General features: G+C 41.5%; 1 protein-coding gene across 3 annotated transcripts; it reads left to right on the top strand.

Annotated features, from left to right (window-relative positions):
- Positions 1 to 1,057: 1,057 nt before the first annotated feature.
- LOC118084932 (interferon-induced GTP-binding protein Mx1-like) lies at positions 1,058 to 20,471 on the top strand. Of its 3 annotated transcripts, XM_088667874.1 has the most exons (15): positions 1,058 to 1,117; positions 2,395 to 2,475; positions 3,605 to 3,752; positions 4,520 to 4,709; positions 5,668 to 5,805; positions 6,205 to 6,359; positions 7,229 to 7,367; positions 9,217 to 9,415; positions 10,110 to 10,188; positions 12,654 to 12,776; positions 13,990 to 14,131; positions 14,627 to 14,785; positions 15,916 to 15,992; positions 17,781 to 17,999; positions 19,576 to 20,471. In XM_088667874.1, exons 3-15 carry the CDS (start codon positions 3,660 to 3,662, stop codon positions 19,804 to 19,806), a joined length of 1,944 nt encoding a protein of 647 aa, XP_088524000.1. In that variant the 5' UTR covers positions 1,058 to 1,117; positions 2,395 to 2,475; positions 3,605 to 3,659; the 3' UTR covers positions 19,807 to 20,471. The 3 variants fall into 3 exon arrangements, with proteins under 3 accessions (XP_088524000.1, XP_034970966.3, XP_088524001.1); XM_035115075.3 differs by lacking the exon at positions 2,395 to 2,475; XM_088667875.1 differs by lacking the exon at positions 14,627 to 14,785.
- Positions 20,472 to 24,355: the final 3,884 nt, after the last annotated feature.

Below are 24,355 nucleotides of genomic sequence, written 5' to 3'. Positions count from 1 at the left end.
CTGAGCTGCCAGGCTATTAGTTGTCAGTGAACAGCTTTTCAGGTTCTCGTGAGCTTTTAAGTATATAGTGGTACCTCGGGTTACAAACGCTTCAGGTTACAAACTCCTCTAACCCAGAAAATAGTACCTCAGGTTAAGAACTTTGCTTCAGGACGAGAACAGAAATCGTGCTCTGGCGGCACGGCAGCATCAGGAAGCCTCATTAGCTAAAGTGGTGCTTCAGGTTAAGAGCAGTTTCAGGTTAAGAACGGACCTCCGGAACGAATTAAGTTCTTAACCAGAGGTACCACTGTACTTCTTATTGAGAGCCAGAGTAGCACAGTAACTGAGTTCTTTCCAAGGAAGTTCTTGGTTCAGTTTTGCCTGTGCCATTATCCATGGTCATCTAAGGGCGAAATAATTCATGTCACGAGTTTAACAAAGCCCTGTGCCTTCATAAAGTCCCTCAGAGAGGGTATGATTTGCATGAGAAAGGAAAAACTCTTATCCTGCCCAAGGCTTCCCCTGTTACCCACTCGCCCCTACCACTAATTTTATGTCACCAGTGTGCTGGACTCCTGTTTACTTTGGAATCTGCAACATCCTTGAAAGGATCACAGAGGTAATGCAATGTGAAAACTCTTAACAAAGTCAGAATCCTGTTGTTAGCATTTTATTTATACTGCAACTTGTTTCCTAGATTTCAGCTGTTGGTGTGAATTTTGTTTTGTCTTTTAATGGGAGCGGAGAATTGGAAAATCAGAACAAAGTGCTAAACAAATGTGTAATCATTACTGTACTAGTGCCTGATAAAATGCAAAAGGAGCAGATGGCTGCTCACACTAGTGTGATGCTGATCAGTTTCAGATGCAACCAGTTCAAGGATGTGAATGAAGAGTTTCGTTTCATCATGATGAGACAGCATTATGTTTCGATTTCCTTTCTGTGTTCTGCAAAACCTTCTGTGTTCTGGGAACCTTGGGATATTGCTTTTGGTGTGTGTTAATGCCATTGGTCAGATGCCTTTTAAGTTTCGATTTCCCTGAACAGAAAAGGCGGAGCTGATGCTGTGCACTGCTGGTCTGACACAACAGAAACAAGAGCATCAGGAAAGCAGCATTTTCTCCCAGAGCAAGAGGTAAGAATCCTTCCACAGTATAATCAGCCTGCAGGCTGGATTTCCATTTGAGGAGCGGGAGGGGAGAGCCTGGAAAGTAATGACCCCCCAGGTGGATTACAGTAAATGTCTGCGAGCAGAGGAGTCTCAATGAGTTGTAGGGGGAGGAGGGAATGTTGCTCACTGCCCCATTCAAGGGTAGCCAACGTGGTGCCCTCCAGAAATTGTTGGGTTACAACTTCCAACATCCATAACCATTGTCCCTGCTGGTTAGGAGTGGGATTGAAGGCACCATGCTGGCTATCCTTGGAGAAGACCTACAGAAAGTACTAAACAAGGAAGAGCTGGTTTGTAGCATCCTGGCTGATGCCTGGTCTGCTCTCCCAGCCAGCAAGTGTGTTTGTGTGTGTGAATGTTTTTTGCCTGCATCACATTGTCTTTGTGAGGTATCTGCCTGCAAGTATGAGAGTGTTCATGCAGTGTGGGCTGATCGCTGGCTGAGTGGACATGCCACCCCACCCCCACCCCGGTGTGGCCCAGTGCCTGCCTTGCTATAAGAACAGGCTCTGCCACATTTTCCTCCTTGGGAGCAGACCTACAGGTGACTATCGCTGTTTTGTACCATTCTGGCCCCTGTTCCCTTCTAATGTCCATCCTTGGAATTAGCATCCCAATCCAGAATTCCTGTCTCAAGCCCATGTGCATGCTACTCGGCTTACTCTATGTGTGGAACAGATGATCTCATGGCAGGCAGAGAGACTGCCAAATTGAATTCAAAGGTTTAGGAAGCATGTCTGTGGCATGTCAAAAGTAAACACATTCTTAATTTACAAATAAGAGACTCAAGAGTGGTTCTTATGTGGCATTCCACTATATATCGCTAAAGATTTGGGGGGTCAGTATGGATGATACCCAGGGATCTCTTCAAAAGCTGTAGTCCAGTTTATGAGAAGGTTACATCTATAAGAGGAAACTTGCTGAACTAGTCAAACAACTTCCTTTGTCAAGGTAATTGCCCTAGCCAAATACCCATCATCTGCATCTTAAAGAGTGAGCACTGTTGCCCTAGAGAGGAATGGGTGAGCTTTTCCCCACCTCATCTTAGGAAGGGGAACAGCAAACTGAGGGTGCAGAGGCTGTGAGTGAGTGAGTGAGTGAGTGAGTTTGATGGATGCTGGAAGCTGGAGGTGCTGTCTTGCTCTATGCTGAACCCAGCATTGTGGGTTGAGGCTTCCCTGGAAACCTAATGGGGAAGCAAGAACTTGTTGAGTGCTAATGCGACTCCATTCTATTCTTAGGTTGTGTATAGGTTGTGACTAACGACAGCACAGGCTCTATAGATCGTCATTCTAAGGAAGCCAAACCCTGGAATAGTGCAGGTACATGTGGACTCTCTTGCTGCTCAGATACTGGGTTGCATGCAATAGAATTTGGTTTTCCTTAACGTTACAGGAATGGTGTAGCCCAATTCTGACTGGGTAGATCAGGGAGGTATGGCTAATGCTAGGAGCCTTGAATGGGGAGGGGGATAGGGATTGACACCTTCTTTGGCGATCTCTCGTAGCGGAGTAAGATTGTCTTCCATAAACACGGTTTTAACAATGGGTTTGTAAGTGACTGTGGAGGCCAATTCTGGATCCACACGTCCTTCCACAGTGGGACGTTGATTTCCAGGCGGGAGTTGATCAAGGTGTGGATTTGCCAAGCGTGCCTTCCTCTTAGCAAATTTCTACCTTGTGTCCTGAGATCTAGTTTCTTCAAAGCCCATGACACCTTTGGTAAAGGCTGTTCTCCAACTGGAGCGCTCGCAGGCCAGTGTTTCCCAGTTGTCAGTGTTTATACTCCATTTTTTAAGATTTGCCTTGAGACAGTCTTTAAACCTCTTTGGTTGACCACCAGCATTACGCTTTCCATTTTTATGTTCAGAATAGAGTAGTTGCTTTGGAAGATGATCATCGGGCATCCGCACAACATGACCAGTCCAACAAAGTTGATTTTGAAGAATCACTGGTGATCTTTGCTTCTTCCAGGACACTGATATTAGTTCGCTTGTCTTCCCACGTGATGTGTAAAATTGACACCAATGTAGAGTCAATGGCTAGGGATCTTTGCAAATACTTAGGGCATCATGCAGTTCAATGGCACCCTTAAACTTCTGTATGGATTGCTGAGCTCACTGCAAAGTGTCTGGCTCATTATCTTGAATGGGAGGTCAGTAAACTTACTACCAGTGTTCATAGTTCTTTAAAATATATCCCCCAAAAAACCCAAGAGATATGTAACAAGGTTACATATACTGTATTCGGATTTAACTTTGCTATCATGGATAGTTTTCCAACCAGTTAACAGCGGAAAATACAAACCACTGACTGGTGTGGGAGAAGGGGGGTGGCTCAGGCTTTAATAGTTCAAGAGCAATTTACTTCCACCAAAGATACTGGCCTCAGAATTTCTCTCAGAAGCAGCCTACACATCAGAATAAAATCAAAATATTTTTTTCTTACTAAGACCAGGCAAACTGATTTTCCAATCTACGAAAATATTTTAATTCTGAGGGAGCAACATGTCGGTCAAGTGTGAAAAGGAAAATGACTCCAATCCACAGAAGAGTAAAAAGGAAAATGATGCCTCTCCACTGAAGAGTAAACTTATAGACGTACTATCAGAAATGCACAGCTATGAATCAACATCTGTAAGGGCAAATTATTTTTTAATTTCATGGGATACCTCTTAAATACCACGACGCAGTAGACTTGGATACCCCAGTAAGGATTCTGGGAGAAAGGAAACCATAAATATTTAAAGTTTGAATCATCCCTCTTATAATGCTAGAGCCTGGGGGTGGGGTGGGGAGGTTATCCCATAAAGCTGAATTTTGGAAGATTCAGGGCAGACCAAAGGTAGTATTTCTTCAAACAACACTTAGTTAATCTTTGGAGTTCACTCCCACAAGATATAGTGATGGGTCACCAACTTGGATGGCTTTGAAAGAGGATTAGACAAAATTTTGGAGGAACAGGCTATGTTGAGGGCTAAGTTCTATCTCCACTGTCAGATGCAGTATGTCTCTGTATTCCAGATTCTGGGAGTCACAAGCAGAGAGAGCACAGTTGCCCTCAAGTGATGCTTGTGAGTTTCCCATAGGCAACTGGTTGGCCACTATAAGAACGGGATGCTGGACTAGCTGAGTCTTTGGCTTGATCCACCTTGGCACGTCTTATAGTGATGCCCATGATAAGGATGTATAGGAAGTACCCATATATTATTGCAGGTATGTGCAAATATGAGCAGGTGGAAGGCACTTCAGAAAACAGTTGCTGCTCCACATGATCACTGATATTTATTGGTGAAAATGGTTTATTGGACATGATAACTAATTCTAGTTCTGGTCACAGGTGCACTTTTGTTTTGTTTTTCTTTCAGAATACAAGTGTCTTGAGCACTCAGTATGAAGAGAAAGTCCGCCCATGTATTGACCTTATTGATTCTCTGAGAGCCCTTGGAGTGGAGAAGGACTTGGCATTGCCAGCAATTGCTGTGATTGGAGATCAGAGCTCAGGGAAAAGCTCAGTTCTGGAAGCTCTTTCTGGAGTCGCTCTTCCAAGGGGCAGTGGTGAGAATTCCCCACCCCCACCCCAGTTTTTCCTCTTTGAAATGCCCAACATCTCCATGAGTCAATGTGATGCAATAATCAATCTCTATATTAAGACTGTCTTCAGAGTCTCTCCTCTGGGGGCTTCCACCATCTGATATAAAGGGAGGTGGTTCGAAACGCAACCTGAAAAAAGAGACAATGCACGTAATTTTTGTAAACTTAAGAAATATATTTTAAAACTAATTATTTTTTTAAAGAGAGGGCTTTCTTGGTGGTGGCACCCAGTTTATGACATGCTTTTCCTTGGGGAGATTCTCTTGGCAACTCTTTTGCTACTTTGGGTTGCCTTTTTATTTTTTCTAAGCCCTATAAGTAACTTTCATTCCCCATGAAATTGGTTTAATACTTTTTATTAGTATTTTGTAATCCACAGGATATTACTCTCTTTATGACTAAACAGCTTTCTTTCTTTCTTTCTTTCTTTCTTTCTTTCTTTCTTTCTTTCTTCTCTCTCTCTCTCTCTCTCTCTCTCTCTCTCTCTCTCTCTCTCTCTGCCATTTGAAGGATGCAAAGACCCAACTATACTAATAAGCCACTTTCTCTGTGCCTAAAGACTTCAGTAGTGTTGTAATGTTATGGGCCACGTCTGCTGTCGGAGGCAGTATGCCTCTGAATAGCAGTTACTGAAAATCACAAATGGGGAGAGGGCTGTTACATCCAGGTTCTGCTTATAGTCTTCCCATGGGCATCTGGTAGGCCACTGTGAGAACTGGATGCTGGATTAGATGGGCCTTTGGCCTGATCCAACAGGGCTCTTGCGTTCTAAGTGTTCTGCCTGCTGATACAACCAGGCTTTCCTTGGCCCACCCATGTTTTGGTGACATTCAAGATAGAGTAGGGCTCCCTTTGCCTTTCCCTGTCATCTTCCATTCCTTCTACAATCCCATTCCTTCATGCTTGCTTTTTCACTTTACAGGTATTGTTACGAGATGCCCCTTAGAGCTCAAGCTGAAGAAAACACACAACACGAAGGAATGGAAAGGGAAAATTTCATATCTGAACACAGTGAAAGATATGACTAGCTCGAGACAAGTGGAAGAAGAAATCATTAGAGGTAACTGTCGCTCACAGTGCGATCCTATGGATGTTGACACGGAAGCACGTCTCATTGTTCAGGAGAGCTAGTTTGCACATCGATGCACATAGAATTGCTATCTAAATTCATTTTTTGTATATCCTCTAGTGGGCAGCCAAAAAGATATTAAATTGTTATTAGGGTTGGGCTATACATAAAACAACAAGAGTTTTTCTGTGATGGTTTTCAGTTTCTTCCCTTGCACCAAGCAGAAATTCCAAATGCTTATCTTTGCAATTAGTTTCCTTTTCTGCCTCATTCTATTACAGAAGAACACATTTCTGCTGAAGTGTTCACTTTTTGGTCTGTACTCTGTAGGAACATATTTCCCCCCAAAGATTCCTGTTCTATTGCTTTGTTTTTCCTCCTGCAATACAGCCCAGAATGCAATGGCTGGCTCTGGATCAGGCATTAGCTCAGAATTAATTAGCTTGGAAATCAGCTCCTCGGATGTTCCGGACCTGACTCTGATTGACCTGCCAGGAATCGCAAGAGTGGCTGTGGGTGATCAGCCAAAAGACATTGGACAGCAGGTAAAAAGAAGATTGTGTTCAGAACTGGTAGGATCCTGAAAATGAATTGGGTGGGTACATCAAAGTATGGGAGTGCCTCCTCCTTTACTGACATGTCCACATGCTAAAGGTATGAAGCTCTTCTCCAAATGCCACCCATTGGAGGTAAAGCTTACATCTACAAAGGAGAAGGGATTTTAGGGGTGGTGCTCCAGTTAGAGGCAGAAGTGGGTGGCATGGTGGAGCACTGGTGCTCCCCTGAGCTCCTGAGAGCTGCTTACAGGAAAGAGAGAGGTGAGGTGGTGGGGAGGTCAGGAAGGTTGAAACACACTAGCAAAACCAATCTGGCACTTCTGCTGGTGCACTTGCACCACACCTCTCCATCCAGGTAAGCATCAGCGACTCAGTTGTCAGGAGGTCGGGTGAACACTGGCTTGGAGGTATGCCTCATGCCACCTTTGATACATTCTAAAACATTTTTACCACATTAAAAAAACACAATTTTAATAGCTGCTTTTTATTTGCTGCTTGCTTTGTTTGCTTTATCTATTGTTTTAATTTTTGTAATTTTTTGTATATTGCACTGAAATCCTTGGTAGACATTGGAATATAAATAACACTGTAACACAGCAGTGGGAAACCTGATGATATTGGACTCGGACTCCCATCATCCCATGCTGGTTGGGCCTGATGGGTGTGAAAGTACAACAACGTTGATCACTCCCAATTCCTTGATTAGTTCAAGACAGCAGTTGTGTTAATAAATCCACTGCTTTGGCACAAGAGATTCTTCTATTGTTCCAGTTTTGTATAAAATTTTAGTTGGCTGTATTTATTCATTTTATAAGGTGCCATATAACACAGCTCTTATTGTCTGAATTTTGTTACAGATAATAAAGTTAATTAAGAAGTATATTAACAAACAAGAAACAATCAATTTGGTAGTGGTGCCAAGTAATGTAGACATTGCAACAACAGAGGCACTGAAAATGGCTCAAGAAGTAGATCCCAAGGGGGAGAGAACACTTGGTAAGTTAAATAAGCACTTAAAAGTGGTGGTGGTGTTTTTAACTACAGGGAGGATAGGTTATTACTGCAGGAATCCTACCACTGTTTGATTTGTGTCATTCAGGATTTTATTTAGAGGTCTTACCATAGCCTATTCTCTTCTTTATCATTTTGCCAAGCATCTAATCAGTTTTTGCTATGATTTTGTGTTAGCCCTCAAATCTACCCTCTTTCTGCTGCATTTACTTAAATGGAGACTTATCAGCTATATATTTTGTGAATATTCTCATGATATTCTAGACCAGCACGCTTCACATGGCAGGCTGAATTCTTCTGGCTAATTCTGTTGTGGCTCTTTGCTGTTGTGAACTGCACATCTGTACAGAGAAATAGAAGCATATTGGGGGTTGGGTGGGAAGGATGGACTCAGCAGCAAGCAGTGTGGTCCAGAATCTGTGTGGGTCAAGGGCAGCAGTCATGGGTCCAAAGGAGCAGAGGCTGGTAACATGGTCCAAGACCATATAGGTTAGGCTCCAGACAGCAGGCATGGTGAGGCAATAGAAATCTGTATATCAGGTAGTGACAGATTGCACAGACTGGGGAGCCAAACCAAATACAGTACTTGTATTGGACCAGCTGGATTCCTACTAGTTCTGCAGCTCATCTGATACAGTCTCTCTTTCAGCTACTATCAGATGGCCAGCCATTTCTTGCAACTGCAAGCTGTTCCAGTAGCACAAAAGAAAGACTTCCAGGCCCTGCTGCTGCTGGATTCCCCAGGCTGAGTCCAGGCTGTCTTTCTCCTTCCCCACTGCACCCTTATGCAATACTTTACTTCCAAATGGAGAACAGATCCACACCATACATTTAAATACTGGGAACTGTAGTTTAGGAGTGCTGGGAATTGTAGCTCTGTGAAGGGGAAACTACAGTTCCCCAGATTATTTCGGGGAACTCCTGTGCAGGGTGTCTGTTGTGGGGGGGGGGGGAGGAGATTGTTAGCCGCTTTGAGACTCCTTCGGGTAGTGATAAAGCAGGATATCAAATCCAAACTCTTCTTCTTTACATGTATGGTGTGGATCTGCAGGTTTCCCATAGTCATGTGGTTGGGTTACCATGAGGACTGGATGCTAGACTAGGTGGACCATTGGCCTGATCCAGCAGGCTTTTCTGATAGGACATAAGAATATCTCCTATTTCCCATCATAGATATATTCTCTGAAACAGCTTTTGCCAACCTGGTGTCTTCTAGATGTACTGGACTACAACATTCATTGGCCTCCATCCAAGATTGCCCAAGAGTCAGAGATGGTAGGACTTGGAAGTCTAAAACAGGCATCCCCAAACTGCGGCCCTCCAGATGTTTTGGCCTACAACTCCCATGATCCCTAGCTAACAGGACCAGTGGTCAGGAATGATGGAAATTGTAGTCCAAAACATCTGGAGGGCCAAAGTTTCGGGATGCCTGGTCTAAAACATCTGGAGGGCAGCAGGCTAGTGAAGCTGTTCTGCAATCTTCTTTGAGTGTTCCATGTGAACATTCTAAAACTATTTTGTAAGAAATAAACTTGTTTTTTTCCAATAAATACTTGAGATGTCGGAGAAGAAAATGGTCTGTCCTCTCAGTCATCTTTGGTAGGCAGGCCTCAAACACACATGCTCTCACTTTGAAGTCCTCTGTTTCCTAATCCAAAAAATGTGGACAGTCACCATAATTTCATAGTGGTGAGGAAGTTTAGAGACATTTCCCCACCCCCCATACAGGCCCCATGGGTTCAAAGGCGACCTGGTTCAGAATATGTACTACCTTTTCTTAAAAAAAAAAACTAAGATAAAATACTTTTCTTCCTATGCATCCATTATTTCACAGGCATCCTGACCAAGCCTGACTTGGTCGACAAGGGAACAGAGAGAGAAGTGGTGGACATAATCCGGAATCAAAGAGTCCCCCTGAGAAAAGGATATATGATCGTTAAGTGTCGTGGGCAAAGTGATATCAACAACAAAGTGACTTTGGGAGATGCAATTGAGAAAGAGAGAGAATTTTTTGAAGAACATGACTTTTTCAGGTAGCCTTATTTTTAAAAAGAAAGAAAGGAATCCCTGCATCATGTTCATTGTGGTCTTACTTGGTTGAAATACAATGCCCAATTACCGTATTTTATAACACGCCCCTGTGTATAAGACATTGGGGGAGGGCTCAAAATTGATAAAATGGGGGGAAATTGCCCACTTGTTGAGCTTTGGGAGGGGATTGCCGAAAACCGCTCACCTGCCTGACCTACAATGCCACTCACATGCATCATGAAAGCCACCAATTGTCTGCGCCCTCGCCACCCGCAGCCACATACTGCCCGCTGAATTGCTGCAGCAACAGCCAGTCGAGAACGCCTATTGCTGCAGCAACAGCCAGTCGAGAACGCCCATTGCTGCAGCCACACCAATCACCCGCCCAATCACCACTCAAAACCTCCTGCTTGTGGCAGCAACCAATCCCTTGTCCCCCCCATGCACTATCCGTGTATAAGACAACCCCCAATTTTTCAGTTTCAAACATAACAAAAAACCTCGTCTTAATACATGGAAAAGTACAGAAAGTGAATGTATGCATCCAATGAGAGCATCAGGTTGACACTTCAGGCTGCAGTACTCCACACACTGGGTCTGATCATTCCAAAGACTGTTTAAACGAGTCCCATTTGACTGAATATTGGGAACTGCCTACCTGACTGCCTGCAATTACTCACTTTTGTTTCCTGCTAGATCTCTTTTGGAGGAAGGCAGAGCTACCATCCCACTTTTGGCAGAAAGGCTTACACAGGAGCTGATAGAGCACATTAGCGTAAGAGAATACTGATACACTTAAATAACTAATGTTGTTAGTGCTTTGAAATAATTGTATGTACCGTACGTTGTCTTTGCTGGGGAAGCATTTCCTCTGTATCCTTTTTTAATGTCCACGAAAAACTTACTTGTTTAGGAAAGCCTATCCAAACATGTAAGTTAATATGTATTTTAATCTGTAATTTTAGTACATAATGTATTTTTCAATGATTGGTTTTATTTATATTTCAGTTTTTTAAAAGAAAAAAAAAGAAAAATTGTTTTCAATCTTTGACTTCTATTGATAATTTTTTGCTTTAAAAAAAGTGGGGAAATGACTGGAGGGGAAAGAGTTAAATAACATCTTCTGCTTTCTCAAGATTTATACTGTTAAAAAAAAACACCAGCAGAGGAAAACTACATGTCACTAAAGTTGGTGGCTTTTATGTTTCACCACCAGTGTTAAGCAGCTGCAATTGCATTTATCTCAGTCAAGTGTCAGATTCTGGGAAGGAAGTGAAATTTAGCCTGGAAACATGGAATAAACTGAATCTATCATGGTGTGGTAGAATGGCGGCTATAAAAATGTCAATTCTACCAAAGTTACTTTTTCTGTTTCAAACAATTCCAATTATCACAGGTACAACACAATATAAAGAGTGGCAAAGGGTAATCTCAAGGTTTATATGGCAAGGTAAGAAGCCCAGGGTAAAATTTAAAATATTAAATGATAAAAAAGAAAGGGGTGGCTTCTCCCTTCCAGACCTTGGTTTATATTATGAATCTGCTTGTATATTATGGCTAATGGATTGGATAAAATTGGAAAAGGTAGAACTATTAGATCTGGAAGGCTTTCAAAATCGATTCAGTTGGCACGCGTACCTGTGGTATGACAAGGCACAAGTCCATAGAGACTTCCTACAACACACCATAAAGAAACCACTGCTGGAAGTGTGGCTGAGATATAGGGAATGGTTTGAAAGGAAGACTCCAGGATGGTTATCACCCCAAGAGGCCCTATCGGTGAAGAAGCTTAATATGAAGGGAAATTGGCTGACATATAGGGATATAATAACAGTGGAAAATAATACATTTAAAATGAGAACATATGAAGAGTTAAAAGATATGGTACAAGGATGGTGGGAATATCAACAAATCTATAGCACATTTGTGAAATGCAAAAGAGCAAAGGGGTTTGAGCAATCAAAGACAGTACTGGAGAAAATAGCAATGGATAATAACACAAAAAAGCTATCTAAAATTTACGAATTTCTACTAGAGTGGAAGACAAAATATGAACAAACCAAGTCTGTCATGATTAAATGGGCTATAGACTTAGGACGTAACATTGATTACGCAGAATGGAAGAAACTATGGAATGTAAAAATGAAATTTACGGCTTGTACATCATTGAAAGAAAATCTCTATAAGATGATGTACAGGTGGTATTTCACACCGATGAAGCTGTTCAAAATGTTTAAGTCCAGGGATAAAAAATGCTGGAAGTGTGGAATTCAAGAGGGCAATTTCATCCATATGTGGTGGCAATGCCAAAAGGTAAAGAACTATTGGGAGAATATATACAATGAAATAAAAAAGATCTTACGATACACAATAAAGAAAAAGCCAGAGGCCTTCCTTTTAGGAATGGTGGGGGAGGATGTAGACAAAAATGATGTAAAGCTCAGGTATGGAAACAAGATAAAATTCCAACAATAGAGGACTGGCGTACAAAGATGGTGGAATACATGGAAGTCGCTAGACTAACATCAAAAATAAGACAGCAAGATAACGAAACGTATGATAGAGAATGGGGAAAGTTTGTGAAATATATGGATAGGATGTTAACACCATAAACAAAACCAGCAAAATGAACACGATCTCACAATTATGGCTTAATTTTCTTTATTGGCAATTTAGGTAGAATAATAAATTCAATGTATTAGATAAAAAGACAATTTGACAAATATATGGAGTGGATGAGTTGGAATGACATAAGCATGAAAAAGAAATTCAATACATGTGGGGGAAAATTGACAACAATAGATCTATGACCTCAAACATAAAGAAAGATAAACCGCGCAAATATAAAGTAAGTCTTTAAAAAGGCAATCGAAGGTAGAGTGGAAGTCATATTTTAATATCTGTATCAATATTTTTTTATATTTAATGCAAATCTTTTTTCCTTTTTTAATTTTTTCTTTTTTTCTTGTTTCACTTACTATTGTTTTTTTTCTCTCTCTTTTCTCTGTAAGTTTTGAGAGGTTTCGCTTTATGTAAAAACAAAGTTGAAGAAAATTTGATGTAAAAGAAATATATTTGGTTGTAAATATGTAAATTAAATAAAGATTATTATGCAAAACAAAAAACAAAAAAAGTGTCAGATTCTGTGGATGATTCTGTGAATTCACTCTAAAGAGGTGTTGAAACATTCTGAGAATTAAGACTGAATACTTTCCTTCTTGGTGCATGTCTGTCTTTCAGAAAACATTGCCAACTTTGCAAAAACAAATTAAGGAAAAGCTAGATGAAACAAATGCAGAGCTGCGAAAATGTGGTCCAGATGTGCCTGGAAGCATGGAAGAGAAGATGCTTTTCCTCATACAGGTAAATACCAGTAAATGTGGGGTTTCCAATTTTATTTCTGGAATGCCTGAAAATTTTAATATGTGCGTTTCTCAGGAAACTGAAAACCAATTACCTAAATATCAGTATGTAATTTTGGTAGAGGTTTCGGCCTTGAACACTGCCAGACATTTCTGAGCTTCAATGCAATAATGCATGTTTAAAAAGAATGTTGATGATGAAAGACCAAATAAACACCAACCACCTAGTGAAGAACAGGGGTGGGGAGCATGTCCCTCTCCAGATGTTGCTGGACTCTTAACAAATGGGTGATGGGAGGTGGTTGCAGCCTAGCACCCTTTTTGCATTAAAAGATTGGACAGCCATATGCTTCAACTGGACTAAAAGCACTGGTACAATACTAAGTTCCAGAGGCTATTATTATTATTATTATTATTATTATTATTATTATTATTATTATTATTATTTTCTATACCGCCCTATACCTGAAGGTCCTATTGTCCTTTCCCATCAATTATCTCTTTTATTACCTTGTGAATAGTGAATCTAAGTCCAGACAGACAATAGTTAGGAGAGCTGAAAGTTATGTACATTGCAAAACAGGTAGAAAGTCATGCTTGCACAGCATGTAATGACTCTGCTGTGGCTTCTCTTTAAATATTATGTCTCATTCACCCTATATCATCTATTTGAAGGATATACTTTACTTAAGATGAGTATTGGCTACTTGTTGAAAAGTAACATCAGGGAACTACTTTAAGATTGTAAAGCTTATTTGTATGTGATTTGGGAACCATTATCTTTGTGGTGGTTTATGAATGGTACTATGGAATATGAATGATGGTGCCTACCCTGAACATTATCCACTTCTCTTTTATTATTGTACTCTGCTCATTCATATAAGCCATAAAGCTTAAGCCATCACGTTAAAAGCCTAACAGGTTGACAGTCTGTGTCATCTAATGTCCCTTCATCCCCCACCCCAATCCTTTTAATGGCTTGAAATGGCTCCAGCATTTTGGTTTGTTCATTCTTTCAACTATTCTCATTTCGGGAGCAATTATCCTCACCTCATCTACTATCCTATGTAAAACTTCATTTGCACGTAATGTTTGGTGGCAAGTCTTGATGCTTTCTGGATAATCACTCACTTTTTCAAAAGATGTACATTGTAACTGGACAGACAGAATTGATATATAGATATTTAGATACAGTATATATATTCTTTTTACAGAAAATCAAGCTTTTTAATCAAGACCTCTTAAATATAGTACAAGGAGAAGATTTAATGGATTTTGAAGAAACAAGATTGTTCACAAAAGTGCGAAATATATTTAATCAATGGCAAGGGGAGGTCAACAGCAATGCACTAGATGGTAAACGGTTTCAAAATTCTTTTTTTTCTTCTGCAAGTGAACACCCAGTTTTTAACCTCAATTCTCATGCAGGCTGTGTACACATCAGTGTGATAGCATGTATGTAGTTTGCACAAACCCATTTTTTCCATATGCACTTTTGTGCATGTTTGTTCATGAGCATTTTCAGTTGAGCTCTGACCTCAATATTTCCTATCCACACTAGTGGGTGGGTGTGGTGCTTGATGGGATACATGTACATTGTGTGTTGTTGTCCCTATCATTCCAGAAACCTGAGGTTCATTTTGGGCATGTGCACAGACATTTGTTTACCTATGCATGCAGCCCCCCCCCCCCTTTGAGATAGACGTCTTCCAATATCAGACTTACAGAAAAGAGCAGGTTAAAAAATGTGTGTTCCATAATTCATGGAGCAGCCATGATTATTAACTTCATCCGTATTGGAGCCTTGAAAGCTGAGGGAGAATACTTAACACAATTTTTTTAATGTTGCAGTAAGAGAAACTATGCTAGATGAAATTGACAGCTATGAAAATAAATATCGTGGCAAAGAACTACCAGGGTTTATTAATTACAAGACCTTTGAGACCATTGTCAGACAACAAATTATGATGCTGAAATTGCTAGCTGATGAAATGTTGACGGATGTAGCAGGTATGTTTTACAGTAACAACATGGTTTCTGGTTCTAATATCTGGTTTATATAAAGGGTTTCATGTGTGATTTTAAGAATATAATTTAGTCTGGAATATATCATTTCTGAATGTTGTTGATGTACTGTTAATATAGAAATAGCAGTTTTAAAACAGAATAGTTTTTTTAATTTTAATACACTTAACTATTGTGAATATTTTGATTGACAAATGCAGGGCAATCAAAACTTGCGGAAAAACAAATTATTCTCTGTTAAGAGCACTACCTTCTATAGTGCAATCTTAAACATGTCCACTCAAAAGTAAATTTCATTGAATTTTATACCAGGTAATTCTATACCAAGTAATTAGGTATAGAATTGCAGTCTAAATGTTTTATTGGCTTTGTGAAAGTCAGTAAGAGCTCATAATTCATTTGCTTACACAAATTAACCCAATGATCTTCATGACTTGTGTCCTTTTTTATATCTGCATGGTGCTTAGCATATATTGACCTTGAAAGGAAATATGAAATATAAAAAAATTAAATAGAGATTGAGCACATTATAAGTAATAATTGTTTATTATGGCACAATATCTTACATGTCTTCTGTCAGTTGATCATTCTGATCCTAATCCTAACAAAATACTTCCTAGGAAGCAATTCCCATTGAAACTATTTACTTGATTTCCCCAGTCTCTCTTTCTCTCTCAACATATTGTAGACACACAAACACTCTAATCTGCAGACATGCCTCTGAGTAGAAGGTTGGGTTAATGGTAGCCAGGAGAGACACGATAGCAAGAGTGGTCATTTTTTTTCTAACATTTTGCACAATTTAACTGTATGTGCAGGGGTGCTGACTTGCTCCCCACATTGGGGGGGGGCAGCGCTTGCCCAGCAGTGGTAGGGGATGGCGGCCCCCTCACTATTGGGGGGGCTCAGCCCCCTGCCCAGAAATAGAGTTGGCACCCCTGTGTGTGTTTGTTGGTAGAGGTGAAGGTGTGTAAAGACACAAGCCCAGGGCCCCAGTTTTTTCCCCAACAATACACAGGACAGTATATTATTTACTTTGGCCAGTTGCTTAGGAATTATAGCCACAATTTATCTCCTAAGATTTCTGCCTTTAAATGGTTCTCCCTGTTTTCTAGAACTTGTGAGGGATAATTTTATTCAAACTGCCTTCCGACACTTTGATGCTTTCTACAATCTTCTGAGAGCTGCTCAGGTAAGAAGTGATGTATTTAGTCATAATCATGATTGTTAAGACAACAGGGGGGCAGGGCAACCCTGTAATGAATCCATAAAACCAGGATGGCTCTAGTGTGCTTGCTGACAATCAGGGCTTTAATGCACAGCTTCACTTGATATCACTATGATGTCAGGTGATTGACAGGTGGGCAGCCAGGGGTGGGAGAATTAAGATCTGGCCCATCAGTCTGAAAAGGTCTCCCCCTGACTCCTGCTTCAGACGAGCAGTGCTTTATGTGAGCTCTGCCCCCAGGTGTAAAAGGTCCTGCCTTGGTCCCAGATTTAAAAAATAAATAAATAGTTTGACTTAATTTTAACTACAGGTAGGTAGCCGTGTTGGTCTGAGTCGAAGCAAAATAAAAAAATTCCTTCAGTAGCACCTTAAAGACCAACTAAGTTTATATTTTGGTATGAGCTTTCGTGTGCATGCACACTTCTTCAGAATTTTTTAATTTTAACTACTTACTTGAAGGAGATGATATGATGCAGGGATGGGGCTACTCTGCTAAAGAGAGCCAATGTGTCATGGACTGGTTGCTCAGAGCCCAGGGAGTGGTGGTGGGACAAGAATGAGCTGTCAGAGGGAGAAAGCTGAGAAGAGGGGGTGTCAGAAACTGAAGAGGTAACAGGGCATAGTGAGCTGGGAGAGTCTGTGGCAGAGGGAGGTCCAGAATCAGAGGCAGACGCTGAAGCAGGGCAGGAGGCCAAGAGGCAGAGATGAGTCTGGCTGGAGAAGAGACACGAGTGTCTCTTCTTCCTGCTGTGACAAGCTCCCTTCCCCGCTTGTATCCCAGAACCAAAAGAGGTATGAAAAGAGCCAAGGAGAGATTAGCAAGGTGTAGATGCAGTCTCTTGCTTGGGGAGAAAAAAGGGGGGGCTTAGGCAACTGTGGGGAGGCAAGGACCTTCAGTCTCAGCAACTGCTTTATGGGGGTAAGACCTCCCAGAGGGGTTATTCCATGTCAGTTCAACCCGGTCATGGTTATGAAGAAAAACAATAAAATTTGCACAAGGCCGAGGATCTCAAGAGGGATAGAAACACAGATTTCATGAAACTTTGAAGTGCTATAAAATTTAAACCGTTTGAGATAGGGAAAATTTAAGAGGGTTTCTTTCAACCATAAGAGAAGGGTGTACACCAAGTTTCATCAAAATCCGAGACTGTGGGTGGTAAAACCCTTGTTTTTTGGGTTGATTTGATGTGGAATGACCCAGAGATGAGTTGTGCTCCTTAGGCCTGACGCTCCTGTGCAGATAGTGTGTTTGCTACTAAAGAGTTAACTCCAACTTGCACAGTGTGATTTATTGCTAGCTCTTTCTTGACACAATGGTAGCTTTATATTTTAAAAGTGGCAGCATTATCCACTGGTATTTCTGTGCAAGATGCTATTCTGTGGTTCTCTCAAAATGTAACTGTTCTTCTACCATCAGTTGTGGAGTTCATGCATTTCAAATATTTGTACTTGAGTGTTGACCTTTCCCAGCTCCCATGGAATTGCTTTGTAATGCCTTACCTTATTTATCTACACATGCTACAGCTTGCGGAAGCGTCCAGTTTTTTTAAATCTCTGAAAACACTTTGCCTTAGACACTGGAACTGTCATTCAGGGTAGTGGGCAAAATGGACTAATGACCTATATTGGTAAAGCAGTTTTAGGTGGTAATTTTTGAGCCTTACTGATTATACTTGGGAACACTGAGTGTAGGGGTTCTCATAATGAATTACTGTGCAACAAAAAAAAAAGATAATATCTTGTGTCATGCAGAGCAATATAGAAGATATAAGACTGAAGCAAGAAGAAGCTGCGGCATCCATGATCAATACTCAGTTTAAAATGGAACAAATAGTCTACTCCCAGGACAGTATTTATGGTGAAGATTTAAGTGCTATTAGAGCAAAAGATGTTGAAGATTTATCAGATGAAGTTCCTGCAAAGCTATGCTCCATGGAGGAAATGACTTACCACTTGAATGCTTACTTCAAAGTGAGTTTCAACTTCTTCTTTAACACCTCAATCTCCCATTACAACATGGAACAACTCTAGTTGTAAAATAAAGAAACACAATATCCAAAACTTTGATCTGAATAGCTTTTCTCCTGGGCTGATATACCCTTCCACCACCTTCCCGCTCCTCTCTCAGGATAGCTGAACTCTGTTTTTAAGTTTTTAAGCTATTGCTTTGGAGTAGCTTGCTCTTAACATAAATGTCACATAAGAACCAAAATAAAGAAGTACCTACACATGCACATATATCAGGTTATTTCTCCTTGGAGGCTCTCATGGTAAAAAAAAAGGGGGGGGGAAGCATTCAAATGATGAGGGAAATCATTTGCTCTATTGTCTGGGCCCAGAAACAAGAGAACTATATATATATATATATATATATATATATATATATATATATAACTTTCTCCGTAACTGCTGAACCGTAATGTAACAAATTTGGCCACAACGTTCCATGCCCATCAGGGAGGGATCTGGCATTTAAAAATTTCCAAAAAAACCCACACCTTTCACACCTAAAATAATGATTAAACATAAAAAAGTGGCACCCAAATTAAACGTCACCACCAGAAGCTCTGAAAACTCCAGCAGCATCCAATAGAAAGGAAGATCGCACCTGCCGCCTCCAAAGCTGCGCAGACATCACAAAATTCCACAGCAACCAACTGAAAACAGTCCTTTTGCAGCAACAAGGGCCAGCTTTTTCAATAGGCCTCAGCATTGCCAAGCAGGGGAAACTGAGTAGGCTGCACCATTCAGTAGGCCACAGGCAAAAACAAACAGAATAGGGCCTTTCACAATGGGGGGGGCACAGGGATGAGGCACAACAACGGGAGGGGGGAACCCATAGCCATGGGGGGGTAGAACCCTGAGTCAGCCAAAGCAGTGGGGGGTGGGAACATTTTCAGGAACACATGTGGTGGGGGAGTCTTATTTTTGAAACTTACAGTAGGGGAGTCAGGGTTGGGACAGGGCAGGTGAGGGGACTCTAAAGGGAGACTCTGAAGGTCCATTTAACAGGAAAAGGTCCATTTAACACAAAAACCCACAGCAACGCATGGCCCGGCCAGCTAGTTTGTGAAATAAATAAGGTCCCATTATCCCTCCTCTTTGGATTGATTGTTAGTGGGAGTGATTGAGGCAGTATAACTTCTTTGGCCAACTGCAGAAGTGTGCAGGCTCATTAACCTAATAAGAGTGCTCAAAAACAGTCCAATGTGACATCACACGTACTACCTAGCTGGTCATGTGCTGCCCACCTTAAGACTGGCCATGCAGTAAATAACTGTGTGATCTCTAGAGGGGGAGATTGCATAGTGCTGATGCATATGTGGAAAGAGAGTGGGAGACCATTGCCTCAGCAGCACAAGAACCCTAAGGGCACTTTCATTTTTTGTAAATTGTGTTTGAAAGTTCAGCCTTCTTCCAGTGGCCTGTGTTGAAGTGGATGACCTGTTGTAATGATAGTCTTTTGATAATGCTTCCTGGTAATGCTGGTTTTGTCTGTCTGTTAATCAGTCTAAAAACCCAAACATTTCTCTTATTCTGTTTGCAGAGTGCAGGAACCCGTCTTGGTACCCAAATTCCCATGATTATTCGGACATTTGTTCTCCAGGATTATGCTGACAATTTACAAAATGCAATGCTGCAACTCTTGCAAAACAAAGATCAGTTTGACATTCTCCTTCAGGAGAGGCATGATACTTCCAATGTGAGGGACACTCTAAAGGAGAGGATCAAGCGTCTCACCAAAGCACGACAGCATTTAGCAAAATTCCCCATGTAATCAAGAGGTGTGTTAATTCCCTCTTCCAACTGCAGATAGAAGGGATCCTATTCATTGCTTGTGTATGCAGTGGTACCTCGGTTCTCAAATGTCTTGGTACTCAAACAACTTGGAACCCAAATGCTGCAAACCCGGAAGTACAGTAAGTGTTCTGGTTTGCAAACTTTTTCCGGAAGCCAAACGTGCTCCATTTTGAGTGTTAGGCTGACTATTTGAATGCCACACTTCCAATTTGAGTGCCACACTTCTGTTTTGAGTGTTACACTGACAATTTGAGTGCTACACTTCCATTTAAATGTTACGCTGAGGTCTGTCTGTCTGGCTCTTTTACTAATTGATTGATTGTCTGACTGCAGTACATTGTTTATTGCTTTCTTTTCATGGATCAGTGGTCTCGTTAAATAGTAACATTCATGTTAAATTGCTGTTTTAGGTGTTGTTTTTAAGTGTCTGAAACTGATTAATCCACCTTGCTTTTGGAACGTTTTAGTTATGGAACGGATCTCCGGAACGGATTAAGTTTGAAAACCAAGGTACCACTGTATAAACAACTTAAGCTTTTATACTACCACCACCCCAGTAATAATTGATTTTTAAAATACTAATTTCTAGACTTATGGTGGGAAACCTTGTTATTCTTTTAAAATAAAGTATTTGTTACTGAACTGGTCTCAAATTATTGCTTTCCCTCATATTCTTTGTTTGAGATTTTAATGCTGGTTTTTTATCCAGGTGAATTATTACTGGTTATTTGAAGTGATTTCATGGTCTACATAATCCTTGCAATTAAAACATGGATGAATACTTTCCACCTTGAAAATGATAGTCCACCTAAACCTAGGAATGTGCAATCAGATCAAGAGCATGCATTGTCTAGAACTACTAGATCAGTGGTTCCCAACCTTTTTTGGCCATGCCCCACCTAAGCATCATGGCCATGCCCCATGACATACAATTATTATCATTCAAAAAGTAATCTCCTATTCACATGGGGGAAGCCTAAAAGGCCATTAACTATTAATAATTCATTCTCGAATTGCCCCCTGTGGGTTGTGTGCCCCACATTGGGAACCACTGTTGGGCATCTGCACCAACCGAGTGTCTGCAGCGGCAGGGACAATGAAATAACAAACTTGCCCGCAATATCTTTGCTTGCTTTTTATTTTTGAATATATACAATACACATTCTCAAAATCAATGCCTTCCAACTGTTGATATCCTCTTGCCACTAACCTAGTTTTATATCTCATTATTTTATTTTTATCATTAAGTTTTACTTTGAACACCCATCTTGAATCTATGTCTCATATCAGGTGTTTGCTTCACAAAATTCCAGGTGTTATTTTGATTTAGAGATGCAAACTCAGAGTCTATCGCTCCTTTCCAAAGCTGAGCTTGTGACTTTGGCATAGTTTGTATCTCTTTAAAACTTTTTGCTTCAAAATTAGCTTGGTTACAATATACATTGCTTGTAACTTCCCCTTGTATTTCCTCAGCAACTGTAGCAACAGTTCTACGTCTAAACAACTGCTCCTTTCGTTTCTGCTTCTATAGCTGTTGTTCGTTGAAGTAACACTGTGGCTGTCCAGTTATCCTATTGGAGCGTCTAAGCTCCTGTAAACTTTCACTGTCAGCTTTTAAATTTCCATCTGAAATTTTTGAAATACTGCTAGTATTTTTGAAGTACTGCTAGCTTTGGACTTAACGTATGGTCTGAGTAGTCCATTGCCTCCTGCTCCTCTTTAAACTCATAGCCCCCAATCTCTGACTGCTCACTATCAGAATCGGTATCAGATGGCTGCTTGTTAGCATCAGCTGTACTCTCTGGGGATACTTCATTTAGACCAGGCATCCCCAAACTTCGGCCCTCCAGATGTTTTGGACTACAGTTCCCATCTTCCCTGACCGCTGGTCATGTTAGCTGGGGATCATGGGAGTTGTAGGCCAAAACATCTGGAGGGCTGCAGTTTGGGGGTGCCTGATTTAGACCATCAATATCTTGAAACTCAGCTACACCATCCCAGTGTACTGATGGCATAATGCTATGGGTAAGGTGAAACTTTCTTGTGTCTGGTAGGTAAATGTGATAATTCCCTTGTTGATACCCCACAAGTTTACCAGGGATACCTCTTTCTTGCAGCTTGCCTTTAGCTGGGTCATAACATCATAACATCACTGCCCCAAACGCAAAAATATTTTAGACAGGGACGTTTTCCAAAAAGCATTTCATAAGGTGTTACTGTTAATGCAGAATGATAAGAACGATTTTTCACATGGGTATAACAGTTAACACTCAGCCCAGAAACTATCAGGAAGTTGAGCATCATGGAGCATTCTTTTTATCCCAGATTGTAGGTTCTTGTTAACAACCTCAGCAATCCCATTCTACCAGGGACTCCTGGGTGATGACACTTGGTGCACTGTCCCCTGCACATTTAGGAACTCTTCAAAATCCTGAGACATAAATTCACCTCCAAGGTCAGAGTATAGATTTCGTATATTTTTACCAGAATGAGTCTTAACCCAATTACAAAACCTTTATACATTTCTGGTGCTTGAGACTACTTGGAGATCACATATGTCCAAGCATATCTGGTTTTCTGGTCCACAAGTGTTAGCCAGAATCGGGACCCTCCAAGTGCTGCATCAATAGGAGTATAGCATCTAGATCAAGGGAAGTAATAGTACCACTGTATTCTGCTCTGGTCAGACCTCACCTGGAGTACTGTGTCCAGTTCTGGGCACCACAGTTCAAGAATAATACTGACAAGCTGGAACGTGTCCAGAGGAGGGCAACCAAAATGGTCAAAGGCCTGGAAACGATGCCTTATGAGGAACGGCTTAGGGAGCTGGGTATGTTTAGCCTGGAGAAGAGAAGGTTAAGGGGTGATATGATAGCCATGTTCAAATATATAAAAGGATGTCATATAGAGGAGGGAGAAAGGTTGTTTTCCGCTGCTCCAGAGAAGTGGACACGGAACAATGGATTCAAACTATAAGAAAGAAGATTCCACCTAAATATTAGGAAGAACTTCCTGACAGTAAGAGCTGTTCGGCAGTGGAATTTGCTACCAAAGAGTGTGGTGGACTCTCCTTCTCTGGAGGTCTTTAAGCAGAGGCTTGACAGGCATATGTTAAGAATGCTTTGCTGGCATTTCCTGCTTGGCAGGGGGTTGGACTGGATGGCCCTTGTGGTCTCTTCCAACTCTATGATTCTGTGATTCTAAGTGATTATGGCAGTGGTCCTACTAGATCACAGTGAACCCTTTCAAAAGGCTCTGCTACTTCTCTCATAGTGCTTTTGCCCTTTCATGCTACCTTAATTTTATGTTTACAGCATGACAGGCATTTCATGTAAAATTTACACTGTTTAATTTCTAGACCACGCACCATATCCCGTGTTTTCAAAATATCTTCAAAGTTTTTATGGCAAAGCTTGCCATGAGCTTCATGTAAACAGATTTTATGTGGCTGGCAATTTGCAAACCCAGTCTCAAATCTTCCATTCTTGGGCAAGGTGATTGAGCGAGTGGTTGCTGAACAACTCCAGGCACGCCTGGAAGAAGCGGACCATTTGGATCCCTTCCAGTCAGGATTCAGGCCTCATCATGGGTATGAAACTGCCTTGGTCACACTGGTCGATGATCTCCGGCGGGCTAGAGACAAAGGTGAGAGCTGTTTCCTAGTTCTGCTGGATCTCTCAGCGGCTTTTGACACCATCGACCATAACATCCTTCTGGACCGTCTAGAGGGATTGGGAGCTGGGGGCACTGTCATACAGTGGTTCCGCTCCTTCCTCCTGGGCCATGTTCAGAAAGTGGTGGGGGGGGGATGAGTGCTCAGATCCCTGGGCTCTCACTTGTGGGGTGCCTCAGCGTTCTGTCCTCTCCCCCATGCTTTTTAACATCTATATGCAGCTGCTGGGAGAGATCATCAGGGGGTTTGGTCTGGTCTGGTCATGAGTATGCGGATGATACCCAGCTCTACCTGTCTTTCAAATCAGAACCAGTGAAGGTGGCGAAGGTCCTGTGTGAGTGCTTGGAGGCGGTTGGAGGTTGGATGGCGGCTAACAGATTGAGGTTGAATCCTGACAAGACAGAAATACTGTTTGCGGGGGACAGGACTCCCTGGTCCTGAATGGGGTAACTGTGCCCCTGAAGGACCAGGTGCACAGCCTGGGAGTCCTTTTGGATTCACAGCTGTCCATGGATAATATAATAATAATAATAATAATTTATTATTTATACCCCGCCCATCTGGCCGGGTCTCCCCAGCCACTCTGGGCGGCTTCCAACAGAAAAATAAAACACAATAATCTATTAAACATTAAAGGCCTCCCTGAGCAGGGATGCCTTCAGATGTCTTCTAAAAGTCTGGTAGTTGTTTTCCTTTTTGACATCTGTTGGGAGGGCGTTCCACAGGGCAGGCGCCACCACCGAGAAGGCCCTCTCCCTAGTTCCCTGCAACTTGACTTCTCGCAACGAGGGAACCGCCAGAAGGCCCTCGGTGCTGGACCTCAGTGTCCGGGCAGAATGATGGAGTTGGAGAC

Source organism: Zootoca vivipara, chromosome 4, assembly GCF_965207765.1.
Source record: "Zootoca vivipara chromosome 4, rZooViv2.hap1.1, whole genome shotgun sequence".
In the NCBI taxonomy this organism is placed as follows: domain Eukaryota; kingdom Metazoa; phylum Chordata; class Lepidosauria; order Squamata; family Lacertidae; genus Zootoca; species Zootoca vivipara.
The sequence above is the reverse complement of the archived record's forward strand: the minus strand, read 5'-3'. Positions and strand labels throughout refer to the sequence as shown.

Bases quoted from the DNA above. Each gene is read 5' to 3' on its own strand.
- LOC118084932 (XM_035115075.3), top strand. From the start codon at position 3,660: ATGTCGGTCAAGTGTGAAAAGGAAAATGACTCCAATCCACAGAAGAGT. The intron at 7,368-9,216 runs GTAAGTTAAATA...ATTATTTCACAG, and splicing joins CAAGGGGGAGAGAACACTTG to GCATCCTGACCAAGCCTGAC. The intron at 10,189-12,653 runs GTAAGAGAATAC...TCTGTCTTTCAG, and splicing joins AGCTGATAGAGCACATTAGC to AAAACATTGCCAACTTTGCA.